Here is a 27,977-nt window from a genome sequence, read left to right on the forward strand (position 1 = left end):
AGATTTGAAACAATAATAAAACATTAAAAACAAACAACGTGACGTCTACAATACGCTATGACATGTTTTATAACAATGAATACAAATAGCTGTACGTTTGTGTTATTGGAACAGCCTACATCTGAGTGACGATTGGTGATCTGGCAGCCAGAGGGAGGCTAACAGAACTGCGACTGTGACTGCTACTGGAACCGATGGTTGTACTGTCGCCAGTAGTTTTGTCATTGTAAAACATTTTCATGAATGCTCCCCTGAAGTTCCGGTTGTAGATGGCGTAGAGAACGACGTTGTATGCAGTACTGAACGACGCCAGCGATATCTTGATCATGTTCACAGGGCCACCAACAAACATATGGTCATCTCTTCCTGATATTTTCTGAAAATTGAAACAAATCATTAACTTGCTGATGATAAAACAGACCAGTTATGCTAAGGACATTTTTGTCTCGTTTAACTGTCAAATTTTGAAAACTGAAATATTCTTATGGAAATATTTATCTGACGATTCAGAGAAAGTTTTTGTTTCTATATTTACACATGCAGCATTGGACTAAAACAAATAAACAGGGAAGTTGTCTCAAACTTCAAGACAAAATGACAAGACACGTATGAGTAAATTATGTTTTTCCATGTGTTTGTACGTCCAACATCTCGAACCTAAAATAAAACTGAAAAATATTTATGCTCATGTGGTTAAAAAACGCCTCTGAAAACATCTAAATATTTACCTTTTGAAACATATTTGGCTTTACATTTATTTAGTTTGCAAAGAAACTTAATAAAGATCAGCGATGAAACGAGGTGTTCGCAAAAGGTTAGGCATGTCTCGAACAGAACTTAAAATACAGTGATTCTGCGCGATCTCGCATCCTCTAGAGAATACCAATACCCTCAGGCTGCCTTCTATTATTCATTATGTATAAAACATCGGCACCAGACAATAATCTGCTATTACCAAGATACTAGTTTCTACGGAAAGTTTATTCTTTATCGGAAACTCATCTTCGATCAGTTTCTTAATTGTAAGATCAAACGATACAAACGGTATATTCATAATGACCTCATAGAGAGGGGTAATTGTTTGGTACTGATTAGAAACAAAACTTCGTGTGATTCGCAAGCTAATCCACCTATGAAGGGCGGAGATTGTATACACATGACAGGTAACTTTCAAATTGAAAACAGCACAGTATATAACATAAAAGGGTAGCGATGCCCGGATGGCGTGTTATCTTCTCGTTAGGACAGGAACACAGAATTAAGATATGAAGTCTCAAAGGACAGCACGATTACTGAAGGATCACAGCGAGTCGCGAGTCTAGTTAGGAAGCGATTGTCATCCAGTAAGGGTTGTCGGGAGAGGGGTTAACGTTTACACAAAACATTTAACATTGCTAAAGGAGACTACACTTAAAATATAGTTTTTCAACTAGTAAGTAAGTGAGTTTAGTCTCACGACGCTTTCAGCAATATTCCAGCAATATCACGGCGGGGGCACCTGAAATGGGCTTCACACATTGTACTCATGTGGGGAATCGAACCCGGGTCTTCAGCGTGACGAGCGAACGCTTTAACCACTAGGCTACATGCACCCCACCGCCCCCTTTTTCAACTATACTGACTGACTGAGTTTAGTTTTACGCCGCTTTTAGCAATATTCCAGCAATATCACGGCGGGGGACACCAGAAATGTTTTCAACTATACAGAACCTTACCTGTGATATAAGAAGTATAAAATACGGGAGCCACGATATGGCGAAAAGAGCTGCTACGAGTATAAGCATCTTGGTAATCTTTATACGATGGCGGTAGATGAAGAATCCTCTCGCTGTGCTCTTCCTCCGTCCAGATCTATCACATAGCCCGTGCTCTCGGAGGAAGTTGATTATTCGCCAGTAGTTGCCCAGGATGAAGACTAGGGGGATGATGTACGCTATCAGCAGCAGCACGAAGCCGTTGGTGATGGAGGCAGCTGAGGAGAAGGTGACTGACGCGCATGACGTCGCGGTGATGTTGACGTCGTCTGAGACGCTGATGTAGACGGAGTACTCGAGGGCTGTGGGGACGATAAGGACAGCTGCTCCCATCCAGATTACTGGGATGATTTTTAAGGCTGCATGACCTACAAAAAATGGCATCCCTTTAACATAACTATAAGACGGTGATTCATAGACACATATACACAAGACCCTGCCTTGGTAGAGATTTCTTGTAATTATGGAAAGCGTTTTCGTGTCTCTTAATTGGCTTTCTTCCAGTAGCTGAATAAACACAAATTGAACAGAACATTAATGAGAGAACATTAGGATCCCTTAGTGTCCTCCTAAATAGACGTGTTAAAAAGGTCTGGCAGAAAACGTTTCGTGAAGTGTTTGGTCACTTTACTCAAAAACTACAAGTACTATCGTTTTCTAATTTTGCATGATGCATTATAATTGTTCTACCATTGTGAATTTTGAATTTCATGAATTATGATTTAATAATAAAAAGTTGTTTAACAAACTACCAAGGAAATACTGACACAGTTCACTATTTGTTATGAGGGAGGAGTGCAAGGGGTGCAGACAGTGGAACAGCCAGGTGTGCTATTGATTCATTTACCTGTGCTGAGCCTTTCCGTTTTTGAGTAAAGTGACCAAACACTAAGTTTTCTGCCAGACTATATATATATATATATGTATCGCTCTCCAGAATTTGTTCTGTGTTTCCCATCGCCCACGCATCCTGGCGTTTTATTTTCACCTGAGCTAATTAATGAACAGTTTTCCTATTCAATTTTGTCCCTCTGTAGATTTGTTTGTTTGATGTCTATCACCGCACTCGGCAATATTCCAGCTATGTGGCGGCGGTCTGTAAATAATTAACAAGACGTCCAGTGATCAACAGCATGAGTATACGATGACATGTGTCACCCAAGTTAGCGAGTCTGACAAGCCATTAGTCGCCGCTGCGGCGTTAAACAAATCTGGCCTCGAAAGACATGGTCCGTTTAGCAGGTGAACGATTTGTCAGTGCTCTGTATAACACTGTTGATGAGGGGGCAGCCTTTATGTACTGAGGTATTTGTTTGCTACAAAATGTCTACCTGTGGAGAGATGCCCACAAGCAGAGCATGCTACTCACACTCTCTTCGTGTCCGTCCTTGTGGATTCACCTCCAAACTGGGTTGGAAATGTACGAATATGGATTCCAAACTGTGGATGGCACCGTCGTGGTACAATCACAGAAAAACCTGCTGCCCCTGACAATCTTCTCAAAGGCATTAGATGTACTTGTTCAAATTCAAGTCTATGTTCCAACTGCAGTCTTTCCAGTAAGAGAATTCCCTGTACCGTTCATTTTAAGTGTAAGGGTTACTGCTTAATCCCAACACCACTGCTGATGAAGAATAATGTGGACTGAATTGGACACTTGTACAGATTTTGTATTGTGATTTTGTTATTTCATCTCTGTATATCTTCAATTGCTGCCATGCATGTTCTGATGACTGAGGAAGTACTGAGTGTCATGAAAAATAGGTTACTTATTATATGGAATGATTTTGTCCAAAAATATTCATTGTATTATGAGATTGCCAACAGCATCAGTCACGCATAACATGTTACTTAATGAGAGTGAGACAGGTTTAACCATGCAGAGGCAAACTGACGTCAGGGGAGGCAAACAGTATCAGCCTCAAGCTCCATTTCCTTCATTTTGAGTTTTGATCCGAAACTCTGTAATATATCTCAAAAGATTGGTGTCAGTGAGTGTTTCTTATTGAAGTTACGCAATGCAAAGAGCAAGCTAATGAAATATTATATATATTAATTTAAACCATAAACCTTGAGATCCATTACTCATTATATACAGTAAAATTAATTTGATATGGCGGCCATTTTGAATTCAAGATGGCCGACATCGGTAAATATTTAAGATATTGTAAATTTTGATGAAAATAGGCTTCTTTAGAAATGAAAATACAAACCAGCATGAAGACAAACTAGAAATGTATGATTACGTATGTAATCATCATAAGTGTATCCCCGCTGAAACGTGGGGGAAAAGACAATAGACCCCATCCCCCAAACCATGCCCCCAAATGTATTTCCACAACCTTGATTTTCTTTGGGTTTTGTATGGTGACCAATAACACCCTTCTGGTCAGGTTCAGCACAAAATTGGCCTGTTATCAGAAATGTCCGGGTCCAATGCAATTTCTACTGGATTTGACCCATGGAGATCCGAGTTAGAATTGCTGTTCAGTAACCCATGCTTTCGTAAAGGGCAACTAACGGGATTGGGTGGTCAGGCTCGTTGACTTGGTTGACACATGTCATCGTATCCCAATTGCGTAGATAGCTGGTCATGATGTTGATCACTGGATTGTCTGGTCCAGACTCGTTTATTTACAGACCGCCGAGATATAGCTAGCTGGAATATTGCTGCGTGCGGCGTTAAACAACAACCAAACCAACCTACTACTGGACTTAGTCTAATACCTGGACGCATAGGTTCGACCCGCATTAGGATGGCCTTGCGCCGTTCACATGATATGGCGACCAGGCTGTAGATGGACACTACGATACAGAAGATGGGCATGACGTTGGTTACCTTGCACAGCACGATACCTGAAACAAATGTATACCAATATATAATTTACAATGGAAATATCTGAAACATGATCTTTACCTGATCGTCATACCCAAAGACGTTAAAATATGGTACTTGTTGGTCCCTGCCTGGCGTTCGGCATTAATGGGTACAACAAGGACTGGTCGGCTCGGAGTCAGTATAATGTGTCTGAGTGGGGTATTCATGCTTCACTGCGGCATATTATCTCAGTGGGCTAGCACTATAAAACCAGCTTAAGTCTGGGCTAGTACAAGCAGCCGCACATACACATACACACGCATGCACGTCGTCATATGAGCGAAATATTCTCAAGCACGACGTTAAACCCAATTTCAACTCAGCTCACCTCTTTACCTGACGTGAAAGAAAAGAAAAGTGTCATGAAATAAAGAAAAATAGTAGAAATCAATAAAACATTTGCAGAACATTATGCCAGAAGCAAAGATGCCATTTTTCGAAAAGATAACATGTCCCCACATATCCATTGTTTCGAACCAGTAACAGAATAGGACAGTGTCTATTTCAAACATAAAATATCCATTGTTTCGAACCAGTAACAGAATAGGACAGTGTCTATTTCAAACATAAAATATCCATTGCTTCGAACCAGTAACAGAATAGGACAGTGTCTATTTCAAACATAAAATTAACAGCAGACGCCATGGAGTCTGTTGAGCCTTTATACAATCGTATAATGAGGATGTTGGGGAAACCTTATTCCTGGCATTCCAGGCACTTAAGAAAATTAAGAGAACCCGAATCAGTATGATAGAAGCACAAATTACTCTCACATTCCACCCCGGGGTAGCGAATGGGATACGTGGCAGAATAGATGTCCATTAACCCATAATAGGGGGTGGTGAAAATGGATCCTGTCTAATGAAGATAGTTTGCTCCATGGGTCTTGGCTCATATGTGTCATCCGGAATATTGTTGACCGAAGAAGTCACTCATTTTCCTCCGTTTTGAAACTGACTCTAAGGCCAAATGTTGCCATGGATGGGGTCAAGACACTAACATCTTTTCTATTAATGCACTGTTGAATACCATCGACGTCCTGGCAACCTAATGAACCACGAAACGCGATTGATGTCAAGTATTTGGTATTTTAGCATTCATTTTGCACCGCAAAAAGTTTTAAAATATCCATAATCATGTTAAATCTCTGCCAATCAAGTTAAAACATTGATTACACAACAGTCTCGTTTCCTGCCGACTGGGTTCCGTCCTATAGTGCAACTTAGTACAATAACCAGGACAGAATTTTGAGACCTACTCATTCAACTGTATATATAATTATTAATCAGTATTATTTGATACATCTAATCACGTGTATATTGCTACACTACGTGCAACGTACTCTGACAAACGGAAATCTGGAAATCGTGGAAATCTCAAAATGAGGCTCGGCCGCTAGAAAAGTTTGCATTCTTGTACGGCCTTGATATTACATCAATCACATTTTACCTCACAAAAATACACTTAATAAGCGCAAAGAACACAAAACAGGTGTAACCAGTGAGCCAGATGAATTCTGAATCATTTTACGACCTCATCAAACAGGAGCAGTCTGTGACGTCTTAGTTAAGGTCATGCTGCCTACACCGCGCCATAAAATATAGAAATACGATGTTATTAAAGTTTAAAATTAAAATTCATTTGTAAATACCATTTTCTTATGAAACAGGGAATTGGAATTTTGTGTAACCATTGTTGTTTGTAGTGTCTCTTTTCACTTTCACACGAGAAAATTCTGATCGGCTGAAAAGTAGGTCATTGTCTGAATTGGTTAATGAGACTCATGTTTCGGTTTGCCAGTCCATTGCGGTATTCCGCTTGTCACAAACACATGCAAAGTAAAGTCAGTTGTTAACCTGTGCTGCAGTGCAATAACGTTAAATGCATCGTAGTAAGTGTTGGAAACATCGCTGATGCTCATTGTGTATTAACTCACTCACTAACTCCATGTAAAGTGAAAGAAGGGCGAGTCCTTAACAGTTGAAAGCAAGGACGTGACGATCATAGCAAAACCATGGCTGTTTCTAATATATGATTATTGCCGAGCGGACAACGAATTATGTTCTTATCGGACGTTTTAAAGGTGACTATGCTTAGTGGACGCGAGAGTTAATCGGAGTGATTCATGACTACATGTATTCAAATGTCTGTTTTAAGGCCCTTCCGAACCTGTGTCAGAATAGAACCCCAATACTCAATGTTAAGTGGTGACAAAGGTGAATCAGGTGGTCCTATATTACAGCTTAACAATTAGTAACCCGTTACAAATCTGACAACAATGTATAATTATGCTAAAAACATAACACAGGAATATGGTTCAGTAAACTTTAGTTCACAGAAAGAGGTCAAGTTGAGGCTGGGATGGCCCAGTGGTCTAAGGCCGGAGGTTCGAATTCCATATCACCACAATTATTGGTTTGATGGAACCATACCAATATTTATGTGTCCCACCCTCGCGCCGTGTATTGTAAAGACTGTCGTAGCAAAGTCAGAAACGCGACTCTTAAGGGGTCGTTCATAATTTATGGCTAGGGCTGTGGGGTGGGTTTGTTGTAATGATGATGATGATGATTTTAAGAGGAGGGGGGGGCGGGGTCACCCATTTTGTTCTGGGGAGATGGGGAGTAATCAGTTTTGTACACATGAACAGCAATTCTGTGCATGATTATTATATTTCAAAGTTAGGCTTAAAAATTATGGGAAAGGTGGGGTCATTGATTTTGAACATGATAGGGGGGGGGGGCACTTAGTATATAAGAGACTTTTAGGGTGGTCATTCACATTGTACATGCTTCTCCATACAAATCACCACACACACACACGCACACACACGATATATGAACGGTCCCTAAGATACAAGGTTCCATCAGTTTGTAAGGAGCAGTGAATGACCCAGAAATTAATCGCTACTTAGTGTTTGATCAGTGAAGGGGTCGTAGCGTCTAGGACTCATTTGTCGCAGATCATTTATGTTACTATACATACAGCATTAGTCCGGGCAGACTAGTCTCAGATAATGGATTATGTTAGCAAAATGACAAGACTATCTGTAACCTGATGAAGTACACGGGCATCATAAAACATGTAAGTGTAACATGTGTAAAATATCCACCACCATTACCATTCAGAACTGCCCGTTCATGCTGATTTCTCAAACCAAATCGATAAACACACACATATGCTGCTCCACATTTTCGCTCGCTCGTTCCAAGAATTTATACTCTCTGCGCTGTTTACATGAACTGTCAATCATGGAGACTTCTTTCCCTCCACGTCTTGGAAGGAAAATGTGCCGCCGGAGAAACGCGAATCAGATAAGCAGATCTCAGACGAATATAGAATTATGGAATGAAGTGCCAAATGATATCAGGAAATAAATAGAATTGTGTTGATTAATTAGACCAACGTGAGAAACTGAACAATCTGATCTGCCCAATGACGTGTATTACTTAGAAAACGATTGGTTTTGCTGTCAATTATTTTCCCACTGATAAATATCTTATTTCAGCGTTTTAGTAGCGAAGACAAATAGGAAGCTTCGAGATTTACATGTCCTACCAGCGTTGCTTCCGTCATTAATGAGCGTCTCTTGCCAGCTTCCGTGACAACGTCTCAAGTTACATTGTTACATTGTTACATTGTGGGGGTGTTACATTGCATTTTATGAAAGCAAAAATACCTCCTCCACCTCGAAACTTTGAAAAACTATACAGTTAGGAGATATACCTGAAATGTGTATTTGTCGTTAGATATCCATCGGTATAATTTGTAACAGAAGGCTGTAGCGCTCAGACACACATAACACACTCGCGCTCTCAGGAAAATATGAAAAGTAGCATTTGGAGAACATGTCACATTTCTAAAGATTAACTGTGTTCTAATAGCACCAATACCATTTAATCACGCAAGATCACGTCTAAGATCCGCTACTCTCCTGGTAGAATAATTGAGAGCAATATCGCTGATGTATACGTAATCCTAATTGTGCTCTGGTTGTGTTGGATCCCAAGGGGTGAATACAACAATCACACTGACTAATGACATCATGTTATCTCGGATGACGTGGCATACACATATTGGTCAGTGGGCGAGTGTTTCCGTCCAAGGAAAGAAGACTTGAAGACCAGCATGGTATCTTATCGCGAAGACACGTATTATCATTGTTCGCAGGACTTGAGAAGCCAGCGGCACAATAGCGCATTTGCTGATTTTGTTGAAACTAAGTCAACATGCAGCGCTCCATGTTCAGTGCACGTGTAGCATAAGGTCAATATCAAAATCGTTTAAATTGAGTAGCGCAGAGATAGGGTTACCGTAGCTAGTTCCGACCGACAGTTTGAGTAGAACTGAGAGGTCTTTTGCATGTCCGGCCGCGGTCGGTTCCATTGTAACACGAACCTAATCACCTCAAGTGTGGGATTATTCTACAGTCCACTGAACTGACGTACAAAAGAAAGTATACACCTAGCGTTTTGGGATTATATTCCAAAAATGTTTTCAATATCTGTCACTTTTAAGTTCGAAAACCTTTTTTAAATGTTTACGGTATTGTTTAAATTAACCCAACGCACAATGTGTGTGGTTTCTTTTCTACGTCATTTTAGTATTAGTCAAACTAGAGAATTGCATCAGATATCATGTTGTTCAGCGTTACGTCAAAATTTTAAATGTCCTCCACATGTCTGTCATTTACCTTTTTGAAATCGGTCGTGTTATCACCTGTCACATATCACCTGCCTAAAAGGAGGCCCCAACTTGTATTAAAACTGACCTGAATACGTTTTAGTAGCAGAAAATACTAAATAAACGTCAATCTATATTTAAGCAAACAAAGTCTGCACGTAAAAATGACGTAGACAAGCGTTGAAAATATGGTTAACGTTAACTTGGATCTGACGACCCACTCAGCCAATACGCGCCACAGGACTTGACCATTCACTACCCGTGGGGGCGTTCGGGTAGCCTAGTGGTTAAAGCGTTCCTTCGTCGCGCCGAAGACCCGAGTTCGATTCCCCCAAATGGGTACAATGTGTGAAGGCCATTTCTGGTGTTCCCCGCGGTGACATTTATGGAATATTGTTTAAAGCGGCGTAAAAGCATACTCACACACTTCCCGAGATACCGGGGACCCACCCTTACCTCGCTCCCCACAGGGTTCTCGCCATCGGTAAGCGAGTGTGCTCGTTTTGCCGTTTTACCGAATATTTTGGTAGTGTCTCGACGGGGCACAAGAACCGTCTTAGGCGTCAAAACATAACGCTTAACATTTGGCCTTCCGCACCGCCTCTTCAACCGATAAGCTGCTTTCCGTGACAGCTTGGTATCGTGATTAGACAAACGAGTAGCTGAATACAAGACAAGAGTGAGTGAGTTTAGTTTTACGCCGCTTTTAGCAATATTCCAGCAATATCACGGCGGGGTACACCAGAAATGGGCTTCACACACTGTCCCCATGTGGAGAATCGAACCCGGGGCTTCGGCGTGACGAGCGAGCGCTTTAACCACAATGCTACCCCACCGCCCTACAAAACAAGAACTGGATAAGGCGTCAAATCCGACTGCTTTGGCCATTAACTGCTGTATCGCCTCCTCAAACAGCGTTCTGTGACAGCTTGACATCATGATTAGATGATTAGACGAAACAACTGACTGATCAACGCACAACTGAATCCATGTGATTCACGTTCACCTACTGACACATATTAAGCCATTGGTGAATCCTATTGATGTGCTGCACAGATGTCCATTGTGTAAGCCAAATTCGCGGGTTAATGTTCTATTTATTCCTTAATCCCTTTGATCGCTAGCTGTAATCAATTACGTATGTGTGTTGAAGCCAGTAGGGAATTATCTAATCCTACATTGAGTCCACACTGAATACAGTTTTGCTGTAAAGGACTCTTGCGACCCATAAATATGCACATCAACGCGGGGCAGACTCGCAAAATATCGTGTCATTGACTAAATCCTCTTGCTATCACACATGCAATTCTTAGAATCCTGAAAACTATTACACTTTAGTTTCCAAGCAACCCCAGACTTAAGGCTCTGAGCTTTCATTGGTTGTCCACGCGCTTACTTCATTTATAAAGATGTCGCTCAAACAAGTGGATTCCCAGAAGGGACATTGTTGCCTTGTTGGCCGTTCGAAAACCAGCCATTGTCGCATTGTCGCGCATTGGTAAAACTAAATGTATAATATTTTCCAAAGCCCACTTTGGTTAGTTTTGACATACTTCGTTTGCGTTTGTACAGGTGGCAGCACGACAATGTCCATTCCAGGAAGGCAAGGAACAGAGGAACGGTATATATTTTACCTGCAGTTACATTAAAACGTAATTCAACCAAATCTCTATTTTACCTTCACGAGAATGTCAGGTTTAGTCAGAGACCCAATCTATTGCTGTCAACATACCCCGCTAACATGTTGATCTCCGATCCCCGTTTGAACCGGCTTAAATTTTAGCTTTGTGTTACAGCGTACATATACCTCAATTGTGTATGACGAGTTAAGGATATTTTTAATAGTTTTCGAACTAAATAGATCTAAGGGGGGCAATTTTAAAGGTTTTGTTGTTTTCTTGCTTTTTGTTTTGCTATTGTTCTATGAATGTGAGAAATAAACGAAGTGAATCATTGCCCCAGTGTGGTACTCGTTCCGGTATTCTTCAAAGTTACTCTTCTGGTCGGTGACAATTAACCTACAGAGGGAGCTCATCAACCCGCATTCCCCTCGAGACCGCTGGACAACGCCATGGCCATTATCAAAAAACACTATCTCCCCATGACCACGACCTATATAGGCATAACACAAGAAAAAATAACATGATTTACCCAAAAAATATTTTTTGTAAAAATCATATTTGCAAAGTTTGTAAATTTTTGTAAATGTCAGATGGATTTTACCGCTACTTTCAGTTTCCACTGTTCCCAAGGATCCCCTGTTCCAACGTCTCTCCAACTTCAAGCATCTTTTCTTCTATTTGAGTTCACATTGTACAAATACATAATGCTACTAGCATGTGACATATTTATACATGATGTGGCAAGGCAGAGAAAGATCACATGTCGCAGTCGATCACCAATTTATGTCATAATAATACGTTTTGTGGAAGTGTAAACTGTTAATTTCCGTTTGGCCATGGAACAAATATAGAACGTCAGCGTGAGATAATGATGAGTTTACAGCATCTGCCTCCACTGAGCGTCAAGCAGTATTGAATCTCCTTCCTTGAGTGGCCAGCAGTGCCACTAATTCATAGCATTCATAGTTTCCATTTCATACGGATTCTCAATTTTCTGTTAATGGATTAGTAAAGAGGTACACTTATTCCAGTAGTCTTCTCTCCATACACCTTTTGTATTATAGCATTTCCCGTGAACTGTCAATCTTTCTCTGTCTCTGTTTCTAATAATTGCTTGTGATGTAATTAGTTATTGTAAATATCTTTGGAGAGGGGTTTTATAAGTTGAAAGAACTTGTCCCCGATCCTTTTCACATTGTGAATCAAATATGTTTAAACTAAAAACTACACTTTGGGCTTATCCCCTTCTAAAAGAGCCCCGGCGCCATTAGGTGTTATTTTCATTTCGCGTCACTTCATTTTAACATAATTCCTCGACATGTACTATTTGATTGAAATATATCAATATATAACTTAATTGTGTGTTTTAGTTTCGGATGTAAATGATTACAGGGTTAATGGTGCGACTAGGGATATAGATGTTACTTTCAGGAGTGAGTGAGTATGGTTTTACGCCGCTTTTAGCAGTATTCCAGAAATGTCACAATGGGGACACGAGTATTTGGGTTTCACACATTGTATCCATGTGAGGAATCGAACCTGGGTATTCGGCGTGACGAGCGAACGCTTTAACCACTAGGCTACCCCACCGTTCCTCTGATCTTGTGGCAGAGAAGGTCAATGAAAATGATATTAATGGATCACTAAAAATCAGAGATACGCAATGATGCCATTCAGGAAAATGGCAAATCAGAAGATAAAGTTTATGGGACAAACTGAAAATCAATGTTTGACGGTTATGAATACATGGATAGATACTGGTACATGGGCATGTCAGTGTGTCAATAACTAATTAGTAAGAAACCGTAAATGTTCTTTTTTATCACGCAAATGTCAAACAATTTGTGATCACTGGATCCATTCCAAATGCCGTCACAAAGACTGAGAACGGTTCTATATTTGTTCTGGCGAACGGAACCCGATCGATAACCTTGCTCAGTTAGTAAAGAGTAATAATTGAAGGAATATAACACGGTCTGAAACGTCTTATCGATAATGTCAACAATGATCCATGACGTCATTCTTTGCAGTCGAGTTATCTTTGATCGTCTTTGAAGTACCGTTTAGGCGTAGTTACCGAATTGTAAATGAAAGAGTCGTACCTGTCAAAAGAAACATTTTGATATGGAGGCAACAGTTTTATTTATTATTCCAGAACACCTGGTATCGGAACTTCTGCACAGCGAATCGTAAACCCACGCTCGTTATGCAGTCGATTCTCTGATTTCTGCAGAGATTTATTTTGGACGTGACAAAGGTTTCATCGCTATAATTTTGTGGATGATCACGGTATCTATGTGTCACAAGGCTCGGCCCAGCTGACAGTCGGTGATGCTAAACAGTTTAAAATACAAACATCTGATTTGAAACGTGACATATGACAGATACACCCGTCTGGCTTGTCAGCACCAGTTATTTATCTACCCCAATTCCATGTATTTGGGATGTGTACATTGTATATACTACTATATAGCCATGGCTGAAATAGTCAGTTATACTAATTCTAAAACAAAACCACTGGTGAGTGAGTAGTATCGTATGCCGCTCTTAACAACATTCAAGTAATTTCACTTCAGGAACTGGCTTCACATTTTGTTCCCATGTGGAAAATCGAACCAGTGCCTTCAGCGAGACGAGCAAAGACTTTAACCACTTGACCACCGGCCAATATCGTTAGTTGATCACAGTACCAATGGTCGCGATCGAGCAAAATGTTATTATAATGCTTCCGGTATGCGCAGTGGCTGGTGAACACGCCTAACGTTTGAACTCCGACAAAATCTCATCTAATCGTCAGCATGAGTGATCAAAACAAACTAACAAGAAAGGTAAAGCAGGATCCCAGGAACCTAAAGACGGCAATTTGGGAACTTACTTTCACAACGGTAAGCCCGATTCAACCGATTTGGCGCCAGACGATACCGGACACGACCACGCCACCTTCCACAGTAACCTTTGCACCAACAAACTACTGATATCTGTCAGAAACTCTCCCTAGAAATCAAAGCAGTCACGAAAAGAGTGGACATTATCGAAGATTCGCTTAACTGTGCATGAGAAGGAAATCACTTGCCTTCAACAGGCCATGAAAGCAGTCGAGGATAAGTTGCGTGCCGAAATTGAACAATGCAAAAGAAACTTTCTAGAAACTTCATGTTACTGGAGAAGAAGAAATCTCCTTATCTATGGCTTAGAGAAAACATCGGAAGAAGTCATCCTGCAAATGCTGAAAATCGATCCCGCTAAAGTTGACAAAATGCTTTTTGATCTGTTTGATTGGCATTTTGAAGTTGGTGACTAATAAGAAAGTAAGATTGTTTATGGATAACAACTTCTTTTATTATATATGATGCGACGTTTCGGTATGGATTCTTATACCGTTGTCAAGCAAGAGTGAAGTATATTTTGTTTCTGCCTCTAGGACGATTGGCTTCCTCCTATTGTCACTACAGTATTACCACCGTGCCTTGCTGTTGTTGTTAATCCCCTTGATTCATACCTACATGTTGTTATTAGTTAATCCCTGTTCATGTATATAGGGATATACAGATATACATATGTTCTGTGCTGTAGTACTTCACTCTTGCTTGACAACGGTATAAGAATCCATACCGAAACGTCGCATCATAATAATAAAAGAAGTTGTTATCCATAAACAATCTTACTTTCTTAAAATGCTTTTTGTTAACTCTCACCGTTTACCCCGCATGCCAAGACCGGATGGTTCAGTGATCCCAGGCCCCAAGCCTATTATTGTCAAATTCATGTCGATGTTTGACAGAAATGTTGTGCTGAACTCGGCTAGGAGCAAGGATATCTCCAGTGTTCTGAAGGGAGGGAAACAGAGTGTTCTTACCGAATACCGCCTGTACTAAAGCAGAAGAGAGGAAAATTGCCGCTGAAAGTCAAGGAGCTAAGGAAATCTGGACTGTTCGCGAGGATACATGAATCCAACCTGGATGTCAACATAATGGTGAAAAATTCACCTTCTGATACTTGGAAAAAATGGATCGGAGACATTTAGGCTAAGATGTTGTGCCCCGAACTTGCGATACAGTTCAGTGGATCTTGTTTTATAAATTACAGAACGGTTTGCATTTGTTTTTATTTCTTTATTGTTCCAAAAAAAGGGAGAAAAAATGTGAAATGATTATCTTATAAACCATTGTGTTGTTCACACATTGTGAACAGATGTTTTTCGTTTGCAAAAATGCGTCATCGTTGATGATATATGTTTTCAAAAGACGGCTCGAGAATCAAGGGAGACAACTATTGTTGAACTATACTGGGTAAAACGTCGTCACTCCCAAGGGAAGTAACTCACTTATGTTTACCCTGACATCAAGCTATGGACTTTATTTTAAATGTTTTTCTTTTACCTTGCTGACTCTGGATACTTTATCTTTTTGTGTTCGTTAGGAGTTGCATGCGTATATTGGGAAGTTATAGCATGGTTTGTTTTATTTGTAAAGTATGATGTGTGAAATTGTGTAATTGCTGTCTTCAAACTTGCACAACGACTAAGTTCTGCTACATTGTATTATCTAGTCTGAAACTAAGTGCATGTCGTACAGACAGTGTTGTTTATGTTACGTTGTGTGTTTGGGTGGCTGAAAACTGTTCATGTGTTTGTGCAACATATTTAGAATATTACATCTTAACTTGCAACAATATTTTTTACCTGTCTAAATGGATGACTTAAATATATCTATTTGTTCAGTCAACTGTAGGGGCCTTAATGATTATGCTAAAAGAAAGATGTTTTGAATTTGAAAAACTATCATATCTGTTTTTTGCATGATACCCAGTTTTTTGAAAGAAAAGGAACCTTTTATTAGAAGTGAATAAGGCTCTAATGTTCTATTTAATAGTAATAACGGGCAGTCGCCATCATGTTTTCTAATAACATCGATTACAAGATACACGATTCTTTTAGGGTCCAAATGCGGATGAAACTCTCATTGTATCATAGCTGGGGATTTTAATTTGTGTCTACAACAGTCTTTGGATACTTAATTATCAACATATATACAACCCTAATGCTAGAAAGCAAGTCATTGAGATGATTGGGGATCTTGACCTTGTAGATGTTTGGAGAGACCATAACCCAGAAGTACACAGCTATACATGGAGGCGTCCTAATCCTATTAGACAAGCAAGCCTAGATTTTTTCCTGGTATCTCAGAATTTATAATCATTTATTTGTCAGTCCTCTATAAATGTTGGATACAGAACAGACCATTCGCTTATTGACATTAAAATGAAATTCTCTGAAAATGATGATCATAAAAGTACATATTGGAAATTCAGCAATTCACTATTAAGGGATTCTAAATATGTTTTCTTCTTTTAAAGAAACCATCAATAATGTTGTCAGACAATATGCTCCTTCATTGGATCATGATAGTGATATTGATGAGGTCAACTTGGGTGAAATTTATTTTTCTGTTAATGATCAGTTGTTTTTGGAAACTCTTCTAATGGAAATCAGGGGAAAGTCTATTTCATAACAAGATTTATTAGATGACATAAAAGGTTTAGAAACCAACTTATCAGATTGTAAGGAACTGGAGGGAAAAAGGACAGAATTAGAGGAGATTCGCAAAGCTAAGATGGAGGGCATTATTATTCGCTCAAGAGCTAAGTGGATAGACGAAAGGGGAGGAGGTTAGTCGTTATTTTTGCAATCTAGAAAACAGGAATTTTGTGAATAAGGGTATGTCTCAGTTGGACCTGGAAGATGGGTCTGTTCTAGAGAGTACAAGCGATATAGTCCTTGAAGCAAAGTCTTTTTATGAAAGATTGTACTCTTCCAAGGATCATGTCTTGAAAGATTGTAACCTTGATGAATGTTTTTCTGAGGAAGATTTGTGTAGGCTCAATAAAGAAGAATCGAACTCATTAGAAGGTCCAATAACTTATGATGAACTTCTAAAATGTCTGAAGAAGGCCAAGAATAATAAAGTCCTGGTTCGGATGGGTTCACGTTTTATATATAAAAAAATTGAAAGATTTATCCCCTTCCTTGTTAATGTCTTTTAATTATAGCTTTGCTAGTGGTTACCTGCCAGTCACTCAGAGGCAAGGTATCATTACCTGTATTCCAAAAGGAGATAAGCCCAACCGTTTTTGAAAAACTGGAGACCTATTACACTTCTCAATACTGCCTATAAACTTCTTTTATCTGTTATTGCTGAGAGGTTCAAGCGTGTTCTCCCAAAATTGATCAGCCCTGACCATACAGGATTCATGTCTAACAGATATATTGGTGATAACATAAGTTTGAAAGATGATTTGATGAATTACACAGAATCTAATGATATTCCTGGAATGTTATTTTTAATAGATTTTGAAAAGGCATTTGATTCTGTCTCCTGGTCATTTATTAATAAGACATTATCATTTTTTAGATTTGGAGAGGACATTATCAAGTGGTTCAATATTCTTTATAATGATGCCAGATTTTGTTTGATTATAAATGGTACATTGTCTCCTTGGTTTGATGTTGAACGAGGTTGTAGACAAGGCGATCCTCTTTCTCCGTATATCTTCATCCTTTGTGTCGAGATCCTGGCTGGTCTTATAAGAAAGAATAATGATATTAATGGAATTACAGTTAATGAGGATGAGTATCTATTTACGCAATATGCAGATGATACAGAGTTTATTCTAGATGGTTCTCAGAAATCTTTTGAAGCTACAGTTGACACTTTGAACTTTTTTGCTGATATCTCAGGTCTTAAGGTCTCAGGTAATATGGATAGGGGCAAGAAAGAACAGTTCAATCAGATACTTACCTTGTTTAAACATACAATGGAATCCACAATATTTTAAGCTCCTAGGTATAATATTTTCAACAGATTTAAATGTTATGGCTAGAAAGAATTTTGAAAATAAATTATTTGAGATTCAGTTAATTATCAACAGGTGGATGAAAAGAATAATTACACCACTTGGTAGAATTGCTATTATAAAATCATTACTGATTTCAAAATTGAATTATCTCTTTCTTACTCTCCCAAACCCCCCAGGGAACTTCCTGCATGAATTAAACAAAGTACTATTTAAATTTCTCTGGAGTGGTAAACCTGATAAGATCAAAAGAGTGGTTGCTTGTAAGCCTGTTAAAGAGGGGGGACTTGGTATGGTTGATGGACTTGGTATGGTTGAAGCTTCTTCTTATGTTAGTTCTTTAAAATTGTCTTGGATGAGAAAGTTGTTGGATACTGGCTATGAATCCAAATGGAAATATTTTATGCTATGCTTCCTCCCCCAAAATGAAAAAATTAGCTGTATTTGGTAAATGTTTTTCAGGTACACTCTCCAAAGATATTAAGAATGAATTTTGGCTTGATTGTATTTCTGCTTTCGACACGTTTGCACATAAGATTCAACCATGTTCATTTGATGAATTCATCAGAGAACCAATCTATTATAACAAGCACTCAAAAATTGGTAAAGAAGTTATTTTCTGTTCTGCTTGGATTGAGAGAGGTGTTAGTCAGATTCGTGATTTTATCAATTTTGACAGAACATATCGTACTCTCGAGGAATTTCAGAACACTTTTGAACTTGACATAAATTTTCTCCATTATAACGGTCTTATCATGGCTATTAAAAGTTATCAAACTAAGTTAAAGATAATGATACCTACTTCTTTTGAGCAGTTAGATGGTAATACAGTTAATCGAAAACTGATGTCTGTTAAGAGGGGAGCCAAGTGTTATTACTATGTTTTGATTGCATCTGATGTTAACTTAAAATTCATGAATGAGTGGGAGGATTGTATGCTTGCTGAACTTGAATGGGAAAAAATATTTTTAAAAACCTTTAAAGAGTAAAAGGGATACCAAACTTCAATGGTTTCAGTTCAGGATTATACATTGTATTCTATCAACTAATTCATTTTTATTTAAGATCAAATTAACTGAAAGCAATTTATGTACCTTTTGTGAGGTTGAAACAATCCCCCACTTGTTTTGGTATTGTGAACATGTGCAAGCTTTTTGGAAATGTTTTCTAGAATTATTGAATGATAAATGTCAACATGTTCACAACATGAAATTGGACCTGCAACTTACTGTGTTTGGAATGAGAACAAATGTATATACTGATGATGTGTTTGATTTAATATTGTTGTTAGCTAAATTCTTCATATATAAATGTAAGGTATTAAAAACTACTCTTAGTTTTAAACATTTTAGACATTATTTACAAGATAGGTATTTTATTGAAAAGAATATATCCTTCAGTAAAAGTGAACAAGATAAGTTTTATAAAAAATGGATGTTATATCATGATTTTGCAAATTGTAAATGACTTTCTGAATTCTTTCTTCTTCTTCCCTAATGGAAAAAAATATAGGCTGAATGAACTTGAACTTAAACTGACTGTAAATATTTGAAGCTTGTAAGTGTGATTGGTGAGTGAATGTGTTGTGGTGTCTGGTGTTGTTGTTTTGTGCTTCGTTAGAAAGAAATCCTGTTTTTCCTGTTATCAATTAAGTTTTCTTGCGCCTTTTCTGTAACAGGGGAAGCAGGAAATAATAATTATCAATTATAAAAAAAAATGTTATTATAATGAGGTTATAAAAATACTGATCTTATTAACTAGATTAATACCATACTGTCTGGCTACTTGAGATTAGTTGAAAAGGAATTTTAATCATATTTCATGGACATATCATAGTAACTTTGTTAATGAGCGTCTATACATATATCAGTTGCAACCACAGTGGTGGAATGACTACCTTTCAAAATACGTTTGGCTTCAAACCAATTACCTCAGACAGAAACTTGGAAAGCACTAAACAGCATACATCTTTGGCGCAAACTATTGAAGTCTCTATTGTATTTATAGTGTGAGTGTTGTTTTTATCCTGGAAAAGTCTTTAAAATACCTCTCATGTAGTCCTTTGACTGACTGACTGACTGACTGAGTTTGGTTTTACGCCGCTTTTAGCAATATTCCAGCAACATCACGGCGGGGGACACCAGAAATGGGCTTCACACATTGTACCCATGTGGGGATTCGAACCCGGGTCTTCGGCGTGACGAGCCAACGCTTTAACCACTAGGCTACCCCACAACCCCCTAGTCCTTTGAAGACGTAATGATAAAATACACCAACGGTTAAGTTATTTTTAACATAGGGAGAAGTCCGACATGTAAAAGGTTAAGAAGTAGCAGGTTATATGTTTTCAATCGTCCAAATGATTGACACTACTTGGTCGAAGCCGGATTGGGTTCTTGTTTAACGCTGTGCGGCACACAGCAATATTCCAGCTATATGGCGGCGATCTGTAAATAATCGAGTCTGGACCAGAAAATCCAGTGATCAACAGCATGACAATCAATCTACGCAATTGGGATACCATGACATGTGTCAACCAAGTCAGCGAGCCTGACCACCCGATCCCGTGAGTTGCCTCTTACGACAAGCATGGGTTACTGATAGTGCTGTAACGACGCATCGAACTATCGATGGATTGCAATTGTTGAGTCTCCGATAGCAATTAATCGATGTTAGAAACGAAAAACTATCGAAACATCGATAGTATGTGTGACTATCAATAGTTTAGTAATTGACTTCCGTTGATAAATGCGCAGCGCAAAATACAGGAAGTACCAGATTCGTTCACTTTGATTTAGACTAATCCGCCCCTGTTACCTCTTTAACAAACATGGCGGCAAACACGGCATGCGACTCGGAGTTTGAAATTGTGAATAGCAATAAGTTTATGTTTTAACTGTTCACGTGATCTGAGTTTCAAGTTTCTTGTCAGTTATTAAAAGAGACTGAAACTACTTCAACGTTGTTTTAATTCATATAAACTATACATTTGTTTGGGAAATGACTTCAAATGAGACAATTCAACGAGAAAAACAAACAACTATTGCAATGCCAATAGTATTGCAATAGTTGGTCCCAATGGACTATCGCTATCGCAATAGTATGTTGCAATAAGACTATCGTAGACTAACGCTTAGTTTGTTTGCGGTGAAAACGTACCGATGATTTTCACTTTAAACAAAAAAGTAAAGATTGCGAATCCTCATAATTTTACCTTGCCATTTGAAAATTTAAATCTCGGAATTTTATTCAACTTAGGATAAAAGTTGGTTAACAAACGATCATAGTTTCAAATCGGTATTATTGGTTTGCATTACAAGGGGTATGCACATTAAATGAAACACCGAGAACAAGGAGGGTTGGTCTAAGTTGACGCTCATCACGTACCGCACGTGCATTTGTTTCACTGTTCCAACTACTGCGCTTACCCCCTTGTAATACAAACCAATATGAGCGATTTGAAACTATGATCGTTTGTTAGACAACTTTTTTCCTAAGTGGAATAAAAATCTAAGATTTAAATGTTCAATTGGCAAGGTAAAATTATGAGGATTCGCAATCTTAATTTCAATTTATTCGATTTACATTTTTGTTTAAAGTGCAATTCACCGGTACGTTTTCACTGCAAACAGACTATAGTCCCTGAAGATATAAATATATAAAATTTCGATAGTAACAAATAAACCCATATATATTGAAAAGGAGCCCCAGTGAGTTGGGAGATTCCCTATCCCTGGCGAAATCTAGACTTTCTTCATATAGAGATTTAGCATTGCAGGGAGGTACTAATTTTAGGCATTGGGGAAAATAATGTGTTTCAGGGACTGTGAGACTAAAGACTATCGCTATTGCAATAGTTGCTTCCCTTCAATAGTCACCCCTAGTTACTGAAGACCAATTCTAACCCGGATCTTCACGGGTGGCCGAAGCCTGATGGGTTAAAGGTTAAGATATAGTATGTTACAGGTTTTCAATCGTCCAAATGCTTAACAGTAATTGGCTGTGTGTATATTAACAGTACCTCCAACATGACTGCTATGAAATTGACACTTAAAACAAAACGCTGAATAAATCCTTTTTTCAAGTACGAATATTTGTTTAAATGTATGAAGTGTTTTGTTTTGTATTTTGGGGTTATTTTTATCACTTTTTTCTTTTTGATCTGGGTACAGCATTTCATGCACATTTAACAAGTCAGCATATTTGTTGTAATACATAGCAAGTCAAATTACAAAGTCATTATCTATGTAAATGGATTGTGGCAAGACGACCAAAATGTAACAAAAGTGCCGTATTTGCAGTGAGAGTATGCATTAAATTTGTGTAATTGGTAATTTTAATTCAATTTTGGTTTCAGACTAGCGAGAGAAGGTACAATGTTTGCTACCTTTCTAGAATATACGTATTCTTTAGGTAATATGAAAATGAAATCCAGTCCATCATTTCTTCTCTCTTTGAATCCGAGAATAATGGTTTCTGCGTTTAATTTCAAATGGGTGTCTGTATGAATTGTTTTAATGTGTATCAAGTAAAAATCTCTTTTTTCAATGTATCATGAAAGAATCTCTTATTTTTTTCAAGCATGAATATTTGTTTAATTGAATTAATAAATGTTTTTTTAATGTATCAGGTGTAAATCTTTGTTTAATTGTAATACATATGTTTTCTAAATGTATCAAGTATGAATCTTTGTTTAATTGTAATAAATATGTTTTTTAAATGTATCAAGTATGAATCTCTGTCTGGGAATGTAACAAGTATGAATTGTTTTGATTGTATCAAATATGAATCTGTCTTTCAATATATCAAGTTTGAATGTATTTTTATTCAAGTATGATACTCTGTTTAAATGTATACAATAGGATTTTCTGTTGAAATGTATTAAGCATGAATCATTTTAATGTATCATTACGGGTCTATGCTTTAACGTAACATGTAACAAGTATACTAAGCAGCAAAAGAAACGTCAGTTTGGAATTTTCCTTCGCAGAAACGGATAACTGTAAACTCATTTAATGTTTTGATAATATATTTTGACAACATCTCCAAATTTACCTGAGCAAAGACATTCCTTCCCAAACTCAGAATGGAACCCAGGAAATGGTCTCAAAAACGCAACCTGATCTCGGAGATAGTACGGTGTTATCCATGTTTTCATGCAGCTTATGCTGCACGTGCTGTTCACAAGGACCAACCCTATAAAATGCACCCCCAAACCTGGTTGAAACATTCACATTACAACGTCAGCAGGATGCCGCGACTCACGACAGCTCAGAGGAACCAGGCGCTAGGAAGACTTGAAGCTGGCCGTTGCCAATCACTTCCAGGTCAACGTTCGACCATCTACAGGCTGCAGCAACGTTTTAGGGCCACCAACACCACAAATGATCGCCCCCGTACTGGCAGACCAAGGGTGACCACATGTCGACAAGACCACCATGTTGTGCGACAGAATCCCTTCATGCAGGCATCCGAAACAGCATGCCAGACAGTGGGAACACAAGGTAGACCAATCAGTACTGATACAGTACTCCGACGTCTTAGCAGCGGGAACCTGCATTGCCGTAGACCTTACCGTGGACCTATCCTCACCCTCGTCATCGGCGTGAACGCCTACAGTTTGCCCTACAACACCAAAACTGGCGATACAGGCAATGGAGAACTGTTCTGTTCACAGATGAGAGTCGGTACTGCGTATCAACTGCAGATGGCAGAACAAAAATATGGCGACGACGTGGCCAGCGTTACTCAGACCAATGTGTTATGGAAAGAGACTCATGGGGAGGTGCAAGCATCATGGTATGGGGTGGAATAGGCCTGAACCAGAGAGTGGGTCCTGTGGTGTTCCAGAACCTTGGTCCAGGGAGAGGAGGCAGCATCACAGCAGTGCGCTACATCGACCAAGCTCTCAGACCCCACGTCATACCACATTTTGCACGTCACCGGAACAACATTTTCCAGCATGATAACGCTCGGGCCCATACTGCCAGAGCTACACGGGACTTCCTACAGCAGAACGGTGTCAACATTATGCAGTGGCCAGCCCTTAGTCCTGATTTAAACCCAATTGAACATCTTTGGGATGAAATTCAGAGGAGACTGAATAATGTCATACCAAGGCCGAACACAGCCGATTTATTGCGCCAGGCCTTTCTCAGAGTGTGGTTCCAGGTGCCAATGGCCTTCATCAATCGATTGGTGCACTCCATGCATAGACGCTGTGCTGCAGTTATTGCCGCTCGTGGTGGTCACACTAGATACTGAAGTCAAGGGTCTGAATGGACTGCAAACGTTCACGTAATGTCTTGAAATTATGCTGAGTTATTCATTGGCGTGTCAAGATATTGTACACAAAAATGTTTTTGATCCGCTTATTATGTCCATTTCTGTAATGATTTCATTACAGTGCCTATCTAATTTTGAATTCGTACTGACGTTTTTTGCTGCTGAGTATATATGTATCAACTATGAATATTTTGTAAATGTTTCAAGTGTGAATCATTTCAGAAAAATTTATATTTTCAAGAGTTTCAGTCAGAGTTTGTATCTTTGTTTAAATGTATGTAGTATGAATGTTTGTAGGAATCATGTAACGAGTCAGAATCTTTGGATAAATGTATAAAGCAAGAATCATTTTGTAATACACGGTCTATGAATCGTTGTTTGAAAGCAACAAGAAAGAATAATTGTATCACTGATTCTATGAACCAAGAATGTCTTTGGTTTGGTTGGTTGTTTAACACTACAATCAGCAATATTCCAGCCATATAGCGGCGGTCTATAATTAATCGAGTCTGGACTAGACAAACCAGTGATCAGCATCATAAGCACTGATCTACGCCATTGGGATACGATGACATGTGTCAACCGGTCCCGTTAGTCGCCTCTTACGACTAGCATGGGTTACTGAAGACCGATTCTAACCCGGATCTTCACGGGTCAGCCCAGGATATGCGCTTGTCTTTCACTGGTGCACATACATGTTTATTTAACAGGTTCCGCCTAAACAGATTCCACTCAACGAAAAAGGCAAAATATATATGAATAGATCACTGTTAAATCAGTGGTGACACCAGGGGTAAGCATAGCTCGCACAATTAACGATTTCGAACAAAAGGGATAAGCATAACTCGAACAATTAACGATTTCTATGAAAATGTGTGTTTATTGCCTGAAGCCGTACCGTGGTATACCTGATCTGCGGCCCTCAAACAAACTAGCCAATCAGCTGACGGACCGACTTTTGACCTTTCTGTAATAATAATGGGACCGTGCTATTGATGTCAACTTGGCTTCACCTACATTTAGAGCCAGTTTATTTCCAATCGATACGAAACAAAGTGCGGAAAGGGTGTCAAGAACAACAAGTCTGTTGTTGATGCCAATCTTTTTGCCAGGACCAAAGAGAAGGACATCTCGACTGCATAATCATCGCATCTTCATCACATGTTGGGGCGGTGGGGTAGCCTAATGGTTAAAGCGTTGGCTCGTCACGCCGAAGACCCGGGTTCGAATCCTCATATGGGTACAATGTGTAAAGCCCATTTCTGGTGTCCCCCGCCGTGATGTTGCTGGAATATTGCTAAAAGCGGCGTAAAACCAAACTCAGGCAGTCAGTCATCACATGTTGATGTGATTTCATCCAATTAGTAGACATTGCTAAATCAGAAAGCAGCTTCCTCGATCTTTACGGTGCAAGATTCAAAGTGGTAAAATCCACTATCAAAAACATTGATTCAAAGTTCAAACTGAACAACCGAAAATTGTAAAATGTCTACTAGATAGCCGAGATTGTATTGACAGTAGTCGTCAAGGACTATAGATATTCTCTTCTATTTAAAATGTTTATGCCGTTGATGCAAGATCTATCGTAAAGCTCGTATTGGAAAACCCTTTGTCCACCATGTCGAGGTTGCATGATTGGAAATCATATCCTACTGTCACGTTAATGGGGAGAAATATGTTTGTTTAGCAGTACCGAGAACAAACATCTGGTCTGAAGGAGAAACTCTTATCCCGTATCGATTTGCTCATACAAACCATTTTCTTTTATTCGTAAAATAGTTTACCAATCAACAATTTGATTATTGTAAAAGAGGAAATTTCGTATATATTTTCTTCAAGGGATATGAAAGAAATGTTCGGCACAGCAAAACAAACCCACCAGTCCAGTTTGGCCTAAAGGCTGACTTGAAAGTAAAGTGCCAGAATGCATATAAAGCAATGCTTGGTGAGAGCAATCAGTATCCGTGACAGAATAACACCACCTGCGTCTTTCACAAAATGTGTGAAGCCCAATTCTGATTTCTCCTTTGCTGGAATAATGCTAAAATACTGTACACTCATTCACGTCTAGTACTGCAAGTCGTCTCATAAAACGTCACTACAGAAAAGTTAAATCAAAACTCGCTATTCGACCAGTGCACTTAGCAAGTAAATGTCATGGATGAACTTAAGAAGGTCAGTAATAATCTTGACCAGAGAGATCGATATTAAATCCATGGATTGTTAGTCAGCCCGTCTTTTTTGGTGCAACCCGTGAAGATCCGGGTCTAGAATTGGTTTTCAGCAACCCATGATTGTCGTAAGAGGCAACTAACGAGATCGGGTGGTCAGGCTCGCTGACTTGGTTGACACATGTTATCGTATCCCAAATGCGTAGATCGATGCCCATGTTCTTGATCACTGGATTGTCTGATTCAAGACCCGATTATTTACAGACCACCGCCAAATAGCTGCAATAATCCTGAGTGCGGCGTTAAACAACAACCAGCCAACTTTGTTGGTGCTGAGACTCATGAGTGAGTGCGGGGGACACCGGAAATGGGCTTCACACATTGTACCCCAGTGGGGAATCAAACCTGAGTCTACGGCGTGACGAGCGAACGCTTAAACCGCTAGACTACCCCATCGCCCCCGAGACTCCTGGCATAAATATAATGAAATGAGACGCGGCGTCTATTCGCGTCTATATTCGTTCAGTGAAACTAAATTGAATAGCCAGTCAATCATAAACCAAAAACTCTGTGCATTCCGTACATGAATACCAGCTTGATTTCCATGATTCTCTGAGTGATGACTTTGCCATTGAGCACCCTTGACGAGTAAAATGGTCATCCCGACCGATGGAATTCGAATTCTTGAAAGTCTTTTCCTGTTATATCTTACAGTGTATAGCCATCTTACGGCTGCATGGTGAAGAGGTGTGTATAGGTATTAAAATCAAGAAGATAGTTTAGCTCTAATCCTTTTCAGGTTTGTGTCTAAATCTTGATGGAAGGAGGTCTAAACTCTTTCTGAATCTAAAACCGTAAGTTCTCACTATAGGCCAGTAACACCCCGAAATCTAAAATCTACTTCAAACATCGTTAAAATCTAATCTGGTCATATTCCAAACGTGTTTTGGATAATAAATACTCACGATAAATACTTTACAATTCTTTTATCAAGCACCTGAAGAGCCTCAGGTTAGTGAGTAAGTTGGGTTTAACGCTGTTTGAATCAATATTTCACGTAAGAAGAGACTTAATACAGCGAATTCAAATATATACAAGTTTGAAGACAGTAATTGCAATAATTCTACGACTACGTGCCTGACTCTGAGAGTGTTGGTTCGAATCCTGGATTGGAAAACACATCTTTCCCTCCACCCCCACCCACCACCACCATCCCACAGACACAAAACCAAGTTATAGAATGCCTACTTTCTTTAGAAAGTGTAATCTCGACTATAACGAATTTCAATCCAAACATATTTTCTCGTTAAATGATCTCTTTATATTCTTTTTCTTCTAATATATACAACTTCATGTGGGATCGTTTTGGAAGTCTGTACACATTAGCCCTTTTATTAGCACCGACCAAAACAAGGAAATGCTTCTATATACATATTTCACCGTACCTTACTATAAGTCCTACCTTCATAGTAATCTGCTGGATGAGAAACATCATGAAGATTCTGAGGTAGAACGAAGCCGGCGAGCACGATGTCGCTAATGGCCAGGTTGCAGATGAAGAGGTTGGTGACGTTCCTCAGCTTGGGGTTTTTGATCACCAACACTATGACCAATATATTACTGGACACCGAAAACAACAGCACCACCCCCGTCAGCACTATAAACACGATCTCCAGGTTCCCCAGCGGCATTGTGATCTTTACACATGCATCTTCTGACACTTCAAATCCTC

The 27,977-nt window shown here is 39.1% G+C and overlaps 1 protein-coding gene across 1 annotated transcript; it reads right to left on the bottom strand.

The window, feature by feature from the left end:
* Nucleotides 1-115: 115 nt before the first annotated feature.
* Nucleotides 116-27,936, bottom strand: LOC124263904 (RYamide receptor-like). The gene is made up of 4 exons (XM_046698633.1): nucleotides 27,708-27,936; nucleotides 4,482-4,610; nucleotides 1,716-2,122; nucleotides 116-376 (listed from the first exon to the last, which is right to left on the bottom strand). The coding sequence occupies exons 1-4, from the start codon at nucleotides 27,934-27,936 to the stop codon at nucleotides 116-118; spliced, it is 1,026 nt and encodes a 341-aa protein (XP_046554589.1).
* Between the last annotated feature and the right edge of the window lie 41 nt (nucleotides 27,937-27,977).

This window comes from Haliotis rubra, unplaced genomic scaffold, assembly GCF_003918875.1.
Source record: "Haliotis rubra isolate DU_JTF1 unplaced genomic scaffold, ASM391887v1 Scf9, whole genome shotgun sequence".
NCBI classification, from domain to species: domain Eukaryota; kingdom Metazoa; phylum Mollusca; class Gastropoda; order Lepetellida; family Haliotidae; genus Haliotis; species Haliotis rubra.

Bases quoted from the DNA above. Each gene is read 5' to 3' on its own strand.
- LOC124263904 (XM_046698633.1), bottom strand. From the start codon at position 27,936: ATGCCGCTGGGGAACCTGGAGATCGTGTTTATAGTGCTGACGGGGGTG. The intron at 4,611-27,707 runs GTAGGACTTATA...CATTTGTTTCAG, and splicing joins TCCAGCAGATTACTATGAAG to GTATCGTGCTGTGCAAGGTA. The intron at 377-1,715 runs GTAAGGTTCTGT...TTCAATTTTCAG, and splicing joins TTATACTTCTTATATCACAG to AAAATATCAGGAAGAGATGA.